A 16,006-nucleotide genomic window follows, 5' to 3' on the forward strand; every position below is an offset into this window, starting at 1 on the left:
ACACACCCTCTGCTCAGCCCAGAGACCTCAAGGGAAAGGGAGGTGGGAGAAACCCCTTGGGATACTCAGGTTGGAAGGCAGCATGGCTCTGTAAGACAGGTTGTTACACGCTGCATCCCCACGCTGTGCTGGGGAGTCGGGGGGTGAGCAGCAGCCTGCTCCCTCCTGGGCCAGGACCAACACCTTCACACCAAGGTTGCAAAACCCAGCCCTGAGTGTGGTTTTAGATCAGTTAGGCCTGAACATTAGTGGCCAGAGCTGCTCCTCACTTCCCTCCCAGGGTGAAACCCCCTACAAAAATGATGGTGGCAAGAGGCTGGCAGGCAGGAGTCAAGGAGGCGGCTGCTGCAAATACATAAAGCCCCTAAAGAAAATGATTCCCTCTCCCCCAGCCTCTTCCACCAGCTCAGGGATCACCAGCAGTGTAAGAAACCCAGTGAAGAGGACCTGTGTTAGAGTGTTAAACCACATGAAGGAAGGGGAGAGGTGGGAGTACAGGGCAGTGGTGTATAGAACACAGCTGGGAGGGCAGCTCCAGCCTTCTCCTGCTGTGGTGTGGAGATGGGGTGGGTCGTGCTCAGGCCCTGAGGCCAGATGCCTTCAGGAATGGTTCTTCCCTTTCAATGGCAGCAGCTGTGAAGGTGGAGGCTGGTGCAGGGAAGGAAAACTCGCTGCTCAGCCCCCTGATGAGAGTCACTGCGAGTCCCTCCCCGGGACGGGGGACCAGCTAACGGCCGCGTCATGGAGCACTTGGTTTTGGCAAGGCTGCACTTCACACTGCTCTGAGAAGCATAGGGACAGAGATCTGTGAGGATCTGAGTGACAAAAGCTGCTGGAGTCCTGTCCTGGAGAGGAGAGAGCCTTGCAGAGCCTTCACAGGGCAGCACAGCCAAGCAACCAAGTGCCACCTCCACGGTGATACCACCACCAAACCCTCACCAGGCCAGAGGGGATCCCACACCCAGGAAGAGGAATAAAGTAACCAGACATCCCTCACCACTGCTGGAACGAAGCAGCTTGAGCAAAGCAGAGCCACATCCAAGTACCTCCTCCCCTGAAATGCTCAAAGAGGGGGGTTCCCAAAGGATAGGCCCCTTCTTACCCCACTGGGCCAAGACCCAGCAGGACTCACCCTGGCTCAGCAGCAATAAGCTCTTGCATGGGGTGAAAGGGGTTAGGAAGGTTTAATCTTTATAGCAAAGACTTATCTACTCCAGTCAGCTGCACTGAGACCACAGCAGCCCAGAGGGAGGGGCACAACAAAACACGGGTTCATTTGGGCAAATGCCCCTTTGGAAAGCAGCTGAAGAGGTTTCCGTACCTCACAGTTCACAGCAAATCACAGGGAACCCCCCCCCAAAAATCAGCTGTTCAAGCCACAGATGAGAGTATTAAATAACTTGCTTCAGTGTTAGGTTCTGTCTTTGAGTTTCCAGTGAGCCTTCATCCACACCTCGAACCTCAGCACTGCTTCACCAGCCAGGCACTGAGGTTTCACGTGCTCCTGCTGAGCTCAGGGCACTGGTTTCACCACGGTTGGTGGAGGAGGAATGGGAAGAATGACCACTACACCATAGAAATCATCTGCTACATGAGGGAAACAAAGTAAACCCTAGGCCTAGAAGGAAGGAGCTGGTTCTCTGGAAGTGGTTAAGGCAAGAGGCTTATCGGAGATCCATCACGACCACGTCTCTCTCCACTATTGACACATGATTGCAGGTCTGGAAGAGAGGAGAAGAGAGAGGGGACAGGGTGTTCAATTTCAGCTGTTCCCAAATTTAAGTGAAGCATGTAATAAGCTGAAACACAGTCCCCACAACCCCCTCTGTCTCCTGAGGTGACTTACAGTGAAGAGAGGGGGGTCTTTGGAGTGCGGGTGGAATCCCTTCTGCCGGCAGGACGATATCTCCTCCAGGCCATGCTCTGTCAGCTTGAAAAACCCCGTCCTAGAGCAAACACACACAAGCTCCCTGTAGCTCAAGCCTCCAGGGATACAAGCACCTCCCTGTGTCTCAAGGGCCACGCTTGAGCCTGCTCATCTTGAGTAAGAGCAGACACACATGTTGCAGGACGCTCCTCTGCCCAGCCCTGTGGCTGCAGCCCCATCTACTCTCATGGGTAACCCCCCAGCTCATGTATGGCCCCCCCAAACCAGCTCAGAAAAGCCATTGAATCACCCACACTCTTCTGGTAAAGCTTTCATTGTGTGACTTGACATTTCATTCCCCCTTTGTGGATGTAACAGCAGAAGGGTCATGGCAAACAGCCCTTCAGCACCCTCCAAAGAGGCCAGACCCTCCTTGCCCAACCTTCAGGGCAGCTTTCCCTACCCCACATCTGTACTTACTCCTGGTATTTGGGAGAACACACAATAGCAATGGACTCTGGCAGCATCATCTGGTAGGAGCAGTGTGTGTGCAGGTCCACGCTGGAGAGGAAGGCTGTCTGTGTGGGGTGAGTCTGGAACAGGGGAAACAGGAGAGAGGGGAAGTGGAGGAGTCCGAAGGGACCACGCCTGCCAGAAGGTTCTAGTAAAGGAGATGCACTCCTCAGATGGCACAGAGGACATGCTTCCACCCTGGAAACGGTTTTGGATGGCTCCAAAACCATCAGATCTCCTTTTCCATTTGGAAAAGCCACAGGAGGAGCTGTGCATTCCCAGCCACATCCCACAGAGAGTCCCAGTATGGCACAATACTGGCCTTGCTTTCCTGCACGCCTCCCCACAGGGCACCTCACACCCCGGGGCGCAGCATCACCGGCACGTCACACTGCCAAGGCTCTTCAAGAGACCATGTTCCACCAAGGCAGCCAAGGGCTGGACCATCACACCCACTGCCTCGCAGCTAGATTTCACAGCCTAACTCTTCCCAGATGCTCTTTCCCTGTTTGCTCCTTAAGTTTCTTTGCTCCCAAGACCAGGAGAAGGGTGAAAAGGATCCTTGAAGCTCCCCTGGATGCTGCAGGACCGACACTGAAGAGTTAACACCAAAGAGCAGACACCCTGCACGTATCAGGCACACGCAGCAGGCATTTATTTGTCAAAAGGCTGCGAGGCAGCTGCTGCTTTCGAGAGATTACTCAGCAGCACCAAACGTTTTCCTTGGCACCCATCCGACTGCCAAAGGCTCCGTGGGGACAGGCAGCAGGGCAGCGCTGCAGCCAGCGGAGGAATCTGCAACTGGCACAGCCCACGGCAGAGCAGCACGCAGCTGCCTGCCAGGAGCAGCGTTGCTACGGGGCTGCATCACGAGAGAGGCCCCGGTGCTGACAGCCAGAGCTCGGGGTGTCCCAATGGAGCCACTGCAGCTGGAGCTCGGGGTGCCCTGCTGGAGCTGCCAGAGCTCAGGGTGCCTCCACAGAGCCGTTGCAGCCAGAACTTGGGGTGCCCTGTCAGAGCTGCCAGAGCTCAGGGTGCCCCCGCAGAGCTGCTGCAGCCAGAACTTGGGGTGCCCTGCCGGAGCTGCCAGAGCTCAGGATGCCCCCACACAGCTGCTGCAGCCAGAACTTGGGGTGCCCTGCCGGAGCTGCCAGAGCTCAGGGTGCCCCCACAGAGCTGCTGCAGCCAGAACTTGGGGTGCCCTGCCAGAGCTGCCAGAGCTCAGGGTGCTCTGACCAAACTGCTGGAACTTGGGATGCCCCGACCAAGCCACTGCAGCCAGAGCTCAGGGTGCCCTGCCAGAGCTGCTGCAGCCGGAGCTCGGGGTGCCCCCACAAAGCCCCCGCAGCCGGAGCTCGGGGTGCCCCGACCGAGCCGCCGCAGCCAGAGCTCGGGGTGCCCCGACCGAGCCGCCGCAGCCAGAGCTCGGGGTGCCCCGACCGAGCCGCCGCAGCCAGAGCTCGGGGTGCCCCGACCGAGCCGCCGCAGCCAGAGCTCGGGGTGCCCCCACAGACCCCTGTAGCCAGAGCTCGGGGTGCCCCGACCGAGCTGCCAGAGCTCGGGGTGCCCCGACCGAGCTGCCAGAGCTCGGGGTGCCCCGACCGAGCTGCCAGAGCTCGGGGTGCCCCGACCGAGCCCCCACAGCCAGCTTTTAGCTGAAGGAAACAAGAGCTTCATGCCCAACACCCCACCCTCAAAGGGCCTGGTGCTTTAGGAAAGGACCTAAAGTAACACAGCAACAGAGACTGTGCCAGAGGGAGAAATCCAACCAGAGATTGGATGCTCCACACCCTCTCCTCCAGTAATTCCTCCACCAAGCCTGCTCCACGCACCCCGCTCCCTCCCAGCTGAACACAAGGATGTGAAGCAGGATTGAGACTCACATGGATCCAGCCTAACGTCACGAGGCTGTGCTGATCCTGGATCATGAAGAGCTCCTCCTCATTCTCCGTGTTGCAATAGTCAGGACCTCCATGCTGCTTGGGAACGATGACATGGGTTATCGTGAACTCGTTCTTCATCTGCAAGGCAGCACAGGGAGGCTGTCACCCTCCCAGGACACCCCCAAGCAGGACATGCTGCCACTGCCCACTGGCACAAAGGTAATTTCCTAAACTTTGGGAATGCTGCATTTCTACATTCATCACTCAGGAGCCCAGCCAGGGGATACAGGAGGTTTGGAAACAAGCCCATGGACTCACCTACCATCCGTTTACAGGTCACAGAATGGTAACCACAACTTACTGACAAAGGAATTGGAGGATTTTCCAAGGCTGAGCATGACCCACAGCTTCCTATTCCATTTTTCCCTGCCGTGTGGAACACCCACAGGAGCTCAGAGGAGTCCCAGACACCCAACCAAAAGCAAATCCCTCCACTCATTAAGAGATGATGCCTTCTAATCAAATAATCACCCAGTGTCTGGAAGCAGCTGAACTGCAGAAAGCTGCTACATCAAACCAACTTCATTTCAAAGTGAATTTCTGCAAGCAAAGCAGCCCCAGGTGACTCTGGGGAGAGCCAAGAGCTGCCAATAGAAACCTGTGCACATGTATTTTATATTTTGGGGAAGAATTAACCATCTCCAGGCAGCGTTTGCACAGCCTGGTGCAAAAAAAAGGAGAGGCAGTTTATCCCTGATGCTTGGGGATTCTGGTGGATGAGACACTTAACATGAGCCAGCAGTGGCTCTTGCAGCTGGGAAGGGTGATGGGATCCTGGGCTCCATCAGCAGAGGGGTGGCAGCAGGGACAGGGAGGGGATTGTCCCTCTCTGCTCTGCCCTCCCCAGCTGGAGTCCTGTGTCCAGAGCTGGGGCCCAACACAAGGAAGATGTGGGGCTGTTGGAGAGGGGTCAGAGGAGCCACAGGGATGATCAGAGGGCTGGAGCAGCTCCCCTATGGAGAGAGGCTGAGGGAGCTGGGCTGGGTCAGCCTGGAGAAGAGAAGGCTGTGGGGGGACCTCATTGCAGCCTTCCAGTGCCTGAAGGGAGCAGAGGAACAGGAGGGGAATCAGCTTGTTAAAGGGCAGAGACTGGCAGGACAAGGGGGATGGAGTGAAGCTGAAGGAGGGAAGGGTGAGATGAGATATTAGGGGGGAAGTTCTTTGCAGAGAGAGTGGTGAGGGGCTGGAACAGGCTGCCCAGAGAGGGGGTGGGTGCCCCATCCCTGGGGGTGTTCAAGGCCAGGTTGGATGGGGCCCTGGGCAACCTTGTGTAGCTCCAGGCTGGAGGTTGGTGTCCCTGCCTGTGGCAGGGGGGTTGGAGCTCTGTGACCCTTGGGGTCCCTTCTTGCACACGAAACCCCAGCCTTTGATGACACCACACTACTTCCTTCCATGGCAAAAATCAGGGTCCTCTAGTGATTTTCAAAGCTCTTGTGCTCCTTGATCAAAGCTTCCCACCACCACCACCACTTCCCAGTGGCTTAATTAGGATGACCACCTTACCAGCTTACCACAGAGGATCCCACACGTCTCCACACCCCGGACTGTGTTGGCATCAGCCAGCTGGAGGAACTTCTGGCAGAGCTCCCTCGGGACGATGACCTGGCGAAGGACATCCACACTGGTACCTGGTGAGGGAGAAGGGGAGCACAGTGAGGAGTGACAGTCAGGGAGGCTGGAGAAAACATTCCCTTGGCTCAGCATCTGAAGGGACTGGGCTGGAAACATTAACTGTGCTAACATGTAGCCTCATGAAAGCAGTCACAGGTAAATGAAGTCACTGTGACACTTCATAAAGGACACTTTCAAAAGAGGGACAAGTAGAAAGAAAGAGACCAGTGTCACTGGTCAAGAACCAGTCATTTGCAAGTGTCTGAATCACTGGTTTGGTGCTGTATTTGGCAGGAGAATTCGGTCAGCCTAGCCCTGAACCCCTATTTCCAACAAGTATTTGGGTCTAGGAAAGCCAAATAGGTTGTAGACTCTAAAGCAACAGAGAAACTGGGCTGGAGAAGCGTGGGGGGCTGATTGCTGAAAGCAGACAGTTCTCCCCAGCCCTGCAAACCCTTACTGGTCACCAGAGAGAACATCCAGCGTCTTGGAAAGCCAAACCCTGCAGAAGGGATGGAGCTGTGATCAGATACTGCCAAGAGCCTGCCAGAGAAATCAGTTCTTCACCCATGTTTAGCTCAGCCCCAGCAAGAAAAAAGGGTGCCCTGAGATGTACTAACTGTTTTCTGTGCTCCCCAAAGCACTGGGCTTCAAAGATCTGTCCACAAGAGGAGGTCTGGATGAGACAGTCCCAGCTGATGGACTTGCAGGGTGAACTGGAGAGACCTTCGGGATTAGGTCAGTTGGGGGCTTTTCCACACCAGGGATGAGGGGTCCATCCAGAGCCTCAGGACTTGGCTCTGGCTTTCCAAATTCCTGCACTATCCTCAGACGTTCCTTCTCCAACTCCTGGCGTCGAATCATCTCCTCAAAGGCATGAAACTGCTCCTGCTCTGCCTGCTGCTGCTTCATCAGGGCCACCCGATTCTTCTCCTCCTCCAGCTGCTGCTGCAAAGCCAACCTGCGTGCAAATTCCTCTTCCTCCTCCTTCTGCAAGAGAAATACCCCAAGGGACATCAGCCAACGGTGGGAACACTAACCCCTGAGCAGAATACAAAGCTTATGCACTGCACACCCTCAGCAGTGCCAGAGTATGTCTAAAGGTTGCACCAAAAGGTAATCAGGAAGCAAGCTTCAGTCCATAAAACACAAGATCTGCACTTCCATCAGGAAAGCCAGCCAGCCCAGGGCTGTCAAACTGCTGCCTTACTCAGCCTCTTTCACAGAAGTATAATTCCAGGTGGATTTCCCTCTATCCCATCTCTAAAATCGTGCTTGCCTGTGGAGCAAGGGACTGCAGTGTTTCCTGCTTTGCCCACAGAACCCAGACCCTTGCCCACACTTTTCCCAGAGTTTCCAGATTGTAAGACCTCAAGCTCATGTTGGGACAAAGAGAAAGAACCCATGAAATGACAGTCCCAGCTCAGTCTGCCTCCAGGATACACAACGGGAAGAGATGCAGGGACATCTGGGACACATTCACCTGCATAACGGCAGCAGACACCTGAATGGGACAGGCTGGACCCTGCAAGCTGGAATTACCCCCACCTCACATTTCAGAGCACCCAGGGAGCCCTGGAGACCTGCCCTCTGCCAAACCCTTTGCAGCTGAGGGTGTGTCTTCTGGAGAGCAAGGGCCTCCAGTCTCCTCTCACTCACCTTCTGCTCCTGGTACTTAGCATAGTCCTTGGCGTACCTCTTTAACAGCTCCTTCTTGAGCTCTTCAGCTCTAGGGAAGGCAACTTCTTTCAGTTTCTGGAGGGAGGAAGCATGATCATAAGACTGCAATAGCCCCAAGGTAAGAAAAACAAGACCCAAAGAGACACAAGAGTCAGTGGACATGTAGCACCCAGAGATTATACAGCCACAGGCTGCAGCCAGGCAGCACAGACAGCACCATGAGCAAGAGCCTGGGCAGCGTTGTCCTTTGCTGCTCAAGCCACCAACCACGTTGGGCATCCAGCCACCACACATGGAAAAGACAGAGGGTCTTTACAAAGCAGGGAGCATAACAGGAAAGGACAGACACTCCACAGAAGGTAAGTGGGACAAGCACAGCCAGCACAGGGCACATAGAGTGGGGTAAGAACCCCCCCAAAACTGTAACTCCCGAAGGGTCAGGACTGCTGGGTCAAGCCAAGGCTTCCCTCTGGGATCACCCATCCCAGAGCCAGGAAAAAACAAGGTCACTGACCCCAAAACTTTTCTGACAGCAGCTGTCAAAGCCTTTGCAATGCTACTACTCACTTTCACTGTCTCCCTCTTCTCAGGTATGACAGCTGTCTTGTAATCGCGGTGCTGCGGCAGCTTCTCGATGAAGAGCCTGTCAACACAGGAGAGAAGCAGCATTCCTGAGTCACAGCAGAGGGACACACACAGGACAGTAAGCAGCATTTTAGGGCTACAGATCATTCCCCTCCAGCGCTGTCCCCTTGCTCTGTCACCTCCCTGGGCTCCCCCCACCTGGATCAGGACAGTCATTTGCCCTTCTGCAGGAACCCCTCCCTCACATAACGGCCTTCCAAGCTCTTCAGGACACACAGGAGACCTTGCTCAGTCCCAGGGGTGCACCTTACACAGGAGATTTTTCTTCCACCTGGACTTTGGAGATGATCCTCAGGGATAAATATATTTGTTTTGAACAGAAACATTAATAAACTGGTCTAAACCACCAAGGACACTGGCAGCGATTCAGGAAGGTCCTTGGGCACCTGCCTACCCCTCTGCGAGCATCCGAGGGGATTTACACCCAAGCTCAAGGACTTGGCTGACTCAGTGCTCACACTGTCCTCCCAGAGGGGGGAACAAACTGTCTGTGCACTTCACAGGGACCTTGGAAAGAGAAAAGTGGTGGGTAAGGTAAAAGTGAGTCCCTGCCAGCCCCAGCAGAGACCTTCTGGCCCGCGGTCTGAACGCCCCAGGAGGTCGGGGTGGTATTTCAGGCAGCTGGGCTGTTTCTCTGCAGGCTTCTGGGAGGGAAATTCAGGCAGAACTTGCTACCACCACACACCCAGCACGACTACAAACAGGTTAATCTTCAGCTTCTCTACAGAGTCACTGTGCCCACCTCCCTTCCAGGGAGCTCTGCAAGATGCAGTGGTGAAGCTGCAGGGAAGGACTACTAGAACAAGGCAAAAAGCCTGAAAGCACAGGGCAATGTCACTCTGTCTCAGCTCTGTGAGGCTCCCTAAGCTTGGGTCACCTCTGAGAACGAGTTTCCAGTGGCACACTAGCTGACTGTGTGCTCAGGGTGAGCTCACAGTGAGCTCAGCTTGGTGCTCATCTCCTGCAAGCAAAGCTGTCCTTGCTCTGAGTGTCCACAAAGGCTGAGAGCATAATACCAAAAAATACCCCCAACTGACCCCAAATCAACCCTGCCCTTCTTCACAGCTCTTTGCTACGCTGCTTCAGCACCTGAAGGAGGATGCTCTCATGCCCAGGCACAAGGCAGAAGGGTAGCAAGGACCAGACTGCATCCCACAGGGCAGCACAAACAAAGCAAAGCAGCACCAAGAGGGGGAAAAAAAACTCAAGAGGGGACAGACTGAGAATGCTTTGCACATTGAGGAGCCTCTCTGTGTGTGCAGTAAATGAGCCCAGCTGCTTCAAAACCTCAGTCCTCTGGGGAAAAAAAAAAAAGGAAGGGCTTTTTTTGCAAGCCCTGAACGCTCCTGGTTACCAGGGAAGAGCGTGAGGATGCTCTTGCCAGAGACCACAGGATCAACACAAACCACGTCAGAGCCTGGAGCTACGGAGAAGCCGAAGCACCAGCAAGGTCCCCGCTGCCTGCTGGTGGTTGTGAAGTAGGTCACTGTGCCGAAGAGACAAAACAAGGCTGTGATCCTTGCCAACAGCTAGCAGATTAAAATGGAAGGGATTAATTAAGAAGGATTAAGAGCAGATGCTGGCCTGGAGAGGATGGAAAAAACCAGCAGAGACAGCTGGGTTTCCACAAGTCAGGAAGTGGGTGTTGTTGGGGGGGGGGTGGGTGGGGAAAGTGGGCAGCAGGATGAGAGGAAGAAGCCAGAGGAAAACTCTGGGGCAAGACCAGGCAGCAGCAGGGAGGGGATGGAGGCAGAGGAAGGGCAGGAACGGTTCACATTTCCTACCAACAGCCCAGCTGAGGCTTGGCAAGCCCGAAACACCAGGAGTTCTGGGCTGGTTCAAACCTCCTCCTGCTCCTGAGTCCACTACGAGCAGCAGCTGTTTGGCACTCAGCAGCCCCATCACAGGCTATTTTTAAGCACTGCTACAGCACGCACGCCAAGCCTGAGTCCTGTGGAACACCCCACACAACCCCCCAGAGCCAATCCCAGCAGCTCACAGCCATGCAGGCAAACCACAAGGCCCAGAAAATTCATGGCTTTGGGCTTTTTTTAATATATATACTTTTTTTTTTGCCTTTCTTATTTGGCTCTAGCTAAATCAAACCCAGCGTGCCTGATGGGGACTCCTGGAGAGCAGCCACTCAGATCGTCATGGAAGAGGCTGGTGTAGAAGATAAGTAGGCAGGTGTCTTACAAGGTGACAAGACACACAGGATAAAAGCTCCTGAAGGCACAGCCTGATGTGGAAAGCAACTGCTCTAAGCCATATGCTCTGGCAGGGAGCTGGGCTCTGAGAAACCACAGCCACAGCTCTGGCTGCAGATGCAGGCAGAAGCTCTGGGGAAAGACTCCCAGTCCTGTTTCTAGAAAGGAGAGAGCAGAACAAGTCCCAGGAGAGACTCCAGCTACCAGCACCCAGCTCTTGCCTTCTGGCTCATGCCCTTGGGGAAGGACAGCTAGAAAATCCCCCTGCATCAAGCCTACAGCTTGTGCTACAGCTTGACAGATTCCTTTGAGGAAGTGACACAGTCACAGTCAAACTGTATCTTCAGATAATCCAGGGCAACAGCTCCTATCCATCAGCACTTGAGAAATCACAGCCCTGAGGGAAGGCTTCTTCACCTTCCTGGCAGCCCAGCAGCCAGGGCAATGTAAAGCCCACAAGCTGCTGGAGAGCAAACCCACCAGCACCTACCACTCACTGCTCTAAGGAAGGTGCTTTTAGTTCATTTGTTTAAAGAGCTTCTCCTTTGGCCTCAGCTACGTAACCAGCCTGGAAACCTTCCCAAGGGTTTACACTTCCCAGCTCCCTGGGCAGCCTCCCGGGGTACACTACAATGCCCATAAAAGCTCAGGAAGTGCAAAGGCAGGAAGCAAAGCTAACCAGAGAAAAATGTGTTGGATTTAAGGGGCAGGGCCAGAAAATACCCCCAGAGGTGCCAATCACCTTCTGGATCAGCAGGCAGCACGGGCACAGCAGAGACTCTACCCGAGTTGTGCTGGGTGAAAGGGAGAGGGATGGGCTTTGGGCCAAAACCCTACAGAAACAAGACAAGGCTGTGCCATTGGGATATTTTCTGAGGATCACAACTTTCAGCCCTTTAAACCCCTGACAGGCACAGCTAGAGGTGCATGCCTCCTGCTCCACTCCTTTGGGGGGCTGCTCAGACACAGTCCAGAAGCTGACAGGCCGTCACGGTGTCGGCACAGCAGTGGGGTTTTCAGACCCAAGATGGTTTTGTTTCTGGCCAGCTGAGGAGATGATGACAAGAATGACGTGGCTCTGCAGCTGACACACCAAACAGGGTCTTGGTTGGGTTTACACACGACCTGGGGCTCTCTAGAAGGGTGCTCAGTATCCCAAAACCTCGCCGGGTGATCAGGATGGGGTTCTTTGGAGGCAGAATTCTTCCCACATCCCTCCTGCTGAGGGCTCAGGGAGGGGGGGGACGTTTGGGGAGGGGATTTTTGGGGAGGGGAGGGGATGTTTGGGGAGGGGAGGGGGCTGGGTGTGGATTATATACTTTGAGATGTAAAGTAAAACCTACACCCAGTCACTGCACCCGAAGGAGGAACTCGCTGCTGTCCGTAAAAGGCTGTAGTAGCCTAAGAGTAAAGCAGGCTACTCCTCCAAAGCCCATTTATTAGAGAAACCAGCAACCAGCCAGATCCTTTCCAGGCAGATACATGACACCAAGATCCCTGGCCATGGATCCATGCCAGTTTGTATGATGTCATGGCCAACCTAGCCACAATCAAGGCTAATCTAGCCCTTCTGTGGTGGTAACACGCCAGGAAGCTTCCACACACGGAGAGCTGAAAGCTCCCTCCTGCTGCCAGGAGCCTCTGCTAGCAGAGCCACACAAGATCATAGAATCACAGAATCACAGGGGTTGGAAGGGACCTGGAGAGCTCATCAGGTCCAACCCCCCTGCCCAAGCAGCTCCCTAGGACAGGGCACACAGGTCAGTGTCCAGATGGGGCTGGAATCTCTCCAGAGAAGGAGACTCCACACCCCCTGGGCAGCCTGTCCCAGGGCTCCCTCACCCTCACTGGGGAAAAGTTCTTCCCCATGTTGGTGTGGAACTCCCTGTGCTCCAACTTGCAGCCATTGCCCCTTGTCCTGTCCCCACAGACACTGAAAAGGGGCTGCCCATTTCCCCCTGCATCCCATCCTTTAGATATTGACAAACATTAATTAGGTCCCCCCTTAGTCTTCTTCTCTCCAGGCTGAACAGCCCCAGCTCCCTCAGCCTTTCCTCACAGGGGAGATGCTCCAGGCCCTTCATCAGCCCTGTTTTGCAAAGAGCTTCCACAAACCTCCAGTGGAGAGGCGAGCAGCATGCCTGAGCTCACACCTCCCACCTCTACACACCTCCAGCTCCGTTCAACCACTTGTCTCTCCACCCCTGGGATAACCCAGAGCTGTGGACAGAACCCAGTTCCTCCACCTCAGCAAAACCTCACCGTGTCCACACACACTCAAAACACACAAACCCCCCCCCAAAACCCAGGAGCCCTTGGGATGGAGGAAGAGGAGGGGGGGGTGTGTGTGATGTGGAAGGGAAGCAGCGCTGCTCTTACGTGATGTACTTGTTGTAGAGGATGAAGGCGTGCTCCATGTTGCCTTCCTCTGAGTAGACAGTTGCCATGCGGAGGATCTCCACCCCGGAGCGGTAGTAGCGGCGCGGCGGGACGTCCTCGTTCACTTCCACGGCGCTTCCCGCCTGGATCAGCCTCCGGACGCGCTCCTCGGGCGGGAGGCTGGCGTTGGGCTGGTCAGGCATGGCCACACACATCAACAGCCCCACTGCCAGGCTCAGGGACTCTGTGAGGGGAGGAAAACCAAGGTCTTGGTCATAAGATCACAGACTGGTCTGGGTTGGAAGGGACCCCAAGGGTCACAGAGCTCCAACCCCCCTGCCACAGGCAGGGACACCAACCTCCAGGCCTGGAGCTACACAAGGTTGCCCAGGGCCCCATCCAACCCAGCCTTGAGCACCCCCAGGGATGGGGCACCCACCCCCTCTCTGGGCAGCCCCTTCCAGCCCCTCACCACTCTCTCTGCAAAGAACTTCCCCCTAATATCTCCTCTCCCCCTTCCCTCCTCCAGCTTCACTCCATCCCCCTTGTCCTGCCAGTCTCTGCCCTTTAACAAGCTGATTCCCCTCCTGTTCCTCTGCTCCCTTCAGGGACTGGAAGGCTGCAATGAGCTCCCCCCACAGCCTTCTCTTCTCCAGGCTGACCCAGCCCAGCTCCCTCAGCCTCTCTCCGTAGGGGAGCTGCTCCAGTTCCAGAAACAGAGCACCAGAGCCCTGGGACAGGCTGCCCAGGGGGTGTGGAGTCTCCTTCTCTGGAGAGATTCCAGCCCCATCTGGACACCGACCTGTGTGCCCTGTCCTAGGGAGCTGCTTTGGCAGGGGGTTGGACTCCATGAGCTCTGGAGGTCCCTTCCAACCCCTGTGATTCGGTGATCTCATCCAGCCTCCTCAGGTCTGTCTCTCCTCAGTAGGAATCACCCCACCTCAGCAGGAAGGCATTTAATGCACGAGCCAAGCCAGGTCCTGAGGAATCTGGGACAAGCCCAGCTCATTCTGGGCACCCTGCTTGGCCATTTACCTTTACCATGTGAACAACAGTCACAAATTGGAGTTCAGTCCTTAGTAACTGGTGTCTGACCCACCCAGACACCACCTGAAGCAATGCTGCCTTCCCAGTTGTCTCTCCACACCATAAAACCAGCGCTGGCAAGAGGCCAAAGTGTTTCATTTGGCCTTGAGCAGAGTGGCTTTACACAGGGCTGCTCACACTGCAGTGAGCACTGAGCTGAAGGCCTTTGCTTCCAGCCCAGCTGCTCAGCAGATCTGTCCCTACCCACAAGCTCCATCCCAAATTACTCCTGCCTGGGTGCAATCTCTCCCTCTCTCTCTCCTGTGCCACAAGAGGCACACCCATCACCCCAGGAATGCACCTCGACCTGATCCCTGTGTCTGCCTCCTGCTCAGCTCCAGCAAACACCTTCTTGCCCACAGCCCCATGGCACAAACTGGTAAATTCAAAGCACTGGGACTGTTTGAGGAGCAGCAAGCCCAGGAGCCCTCTGCAATGCTCTTCTCCCTACACCACCAGCAGTTTTCCTCTGGAAAAGCCACCCTGGAGCAGTGTAAGGGTTAAACTCCCTATGGAATCCCAGTGCTGCATCCAGAGGCTTCCCAAGCCTCCCAGCAACTCAGGGTTTACCACAGCTCCTTCCTAAGTGGGGGAAAGGTCCCAGGCTCAGCTAAGGATCTCTAAGGATCAGCTGAGGATCTCAAGTTGTGGAGGAGTTGTCTTTCTGGGGTTACCTTGAAGCAGAAGCCGCCCCTTTTTAGGGCAGGCCCACATTCTGGAGGGGGTTCCCACAGGCCTCTTGCCCTAAATAAAGGCTGTGGGATTCGGTGCTGCTGGAGGTTACCATGCCAGAGTGCTCAGTTCAGCTCCTCCTCACTGGTGCTCCCACCACGGGGCTGAAAGGGGTCTCAGCTGCTCCTCCCTCCCATGTCAGGGCTCCCTGTCACCTCCCCAAACCAAAGCCCCCCTGCTAAGTTCCACAGTCCTTTTGCTCCAAGGGAAGACACTGCTCACACACTACAACCCCAGTGCCCACAACCTGCATCTCCTCCTCATTCCCACCACACCCCTCAGAGAAAGTTCCCAAACCACCTTTCCAAGCTGCCACCCCCCAAACTACAGACACCCCCTTCCCAGCCATTCCCCACATGGAGAGGGGAAAACTTTCCCCCTCACTCCCCAAACCAGAGCCGTCCAGAACTCCCACAGCCCTTCCCCTACAAGGGAGTGTGGGGGAGACCACAGAATCACAGAGCATCAGGAGTTGGAAGGGACCTTGAAAGATCATCCAGTGCCACCCCCCTGCCAGAGCAGCACCACCCAGACTAAATCCCACAGGAACACATCCAGGTGGGTCTGAATGTCTCCACAGAAGGAGACTCCCCAACCTCTCTGGGCAGCCTGTCCCAGGGCTCTGCCACCCTCACAGGGAGAAAAAGTTCCTCCTGACATTCCCATGGAGCTTCCTCTGCTCCAGCTTGTGCCCGTTGCCCCTTGTCCTGTCGCTGCCATCGCTGAGCAGAGCCTGGCTCCAGCCTCCTGCCTCTCACCCTTTATGTATTTATAGACATTAATGAGGTCACCCCTCAGGCTCCTCCAGGCTAAACAGGCCCAGCTCCCCCAGCCTCTCCCCACGAGGAAGGGGTTCCACTCCCTTCATCACCTTGGTGCCCCTGTGCTGGGCTCTTTCAGGGATCTCTACGCCCTTCCTGAGCTGAGGGGCCCAGAACTGGACCCAACACCCCAGGCGCAGCCTCAGAACAGCCTCCCCCTCTATAAGAGGCAAGAGACCCCCCCCAGAGCGATCCCCCGCGGGCTCCCAGTCCTCCTCAGCTGGGAAGGGGAGCGCCGAGCCCACTGCCTGAGGGGAAGGACACCCACAGCCCCCCCAGGGCCCGAGGGGAAGAACACCCACAGCCCCCCCAGGGCCCGAGGGGAAGGGCACCCACAGCCCCCCCAGGGCCCGAGGGGAAGGGCACCCACAGCCCCCCCAGGGCCCGAGGGGAAGGGCACCCACAGCCCCCCCAGGGCCCGAGGGGAAGGGCACCCACAGCCCCCCCAGGGCCCGAGGGGAAGGGCACCCACAGCCCCCCCAGGGCCCGAGGGGAAGGACACCCGCAGCCCCCCCAGGGCCT

The 16,006-nt window shown here is 55.9% G+C and overlaps 1 protein-coding gene across 1 annotated transcript; it reads right to left on the bottom strand.

The window, feature by feature from the left end:
* Positions 1-1,044: 1,044 nt before the first annotated feature.
* On the bottom strand, positions 1,045-13,060 carry STAMBP (STAM binding protein; the record flags this gene model as incomplete). The annotated part of the gene is made up of 9 exons (XM_084273815.1): positions 1,045-1,721; positions 1,847-1,946; positions 2,348-2,460; positions 4,264-4,401; positions 5,827-5,951; positions 6,555-6,924; positions 7,594-7,689; positions 8,182-8,257; positions 12,846-13,060. 9 exons carry the CDS (start codon positions 13,058-13,060, stop codon positions 1,665-1,667), a joined length of 1,290 nt encoding a protein of 429 aa, XP_084129941.1. The 3' UTR covers positions 1,045-1,664.
* Positions 13,061-16,006: the final 2,946 nt, after the last annotated feature.

This window comes from Gallinula chloropus (assembly GCF_964237585.1).
Source record: "Gallinula chloropus genome assembly, chromosome: 21".
NCBI lineage: Eukaryota > Metazoa > Chordata > Aves > Gruiformes > Rallidae > Gallinula > Gallinula chloropus.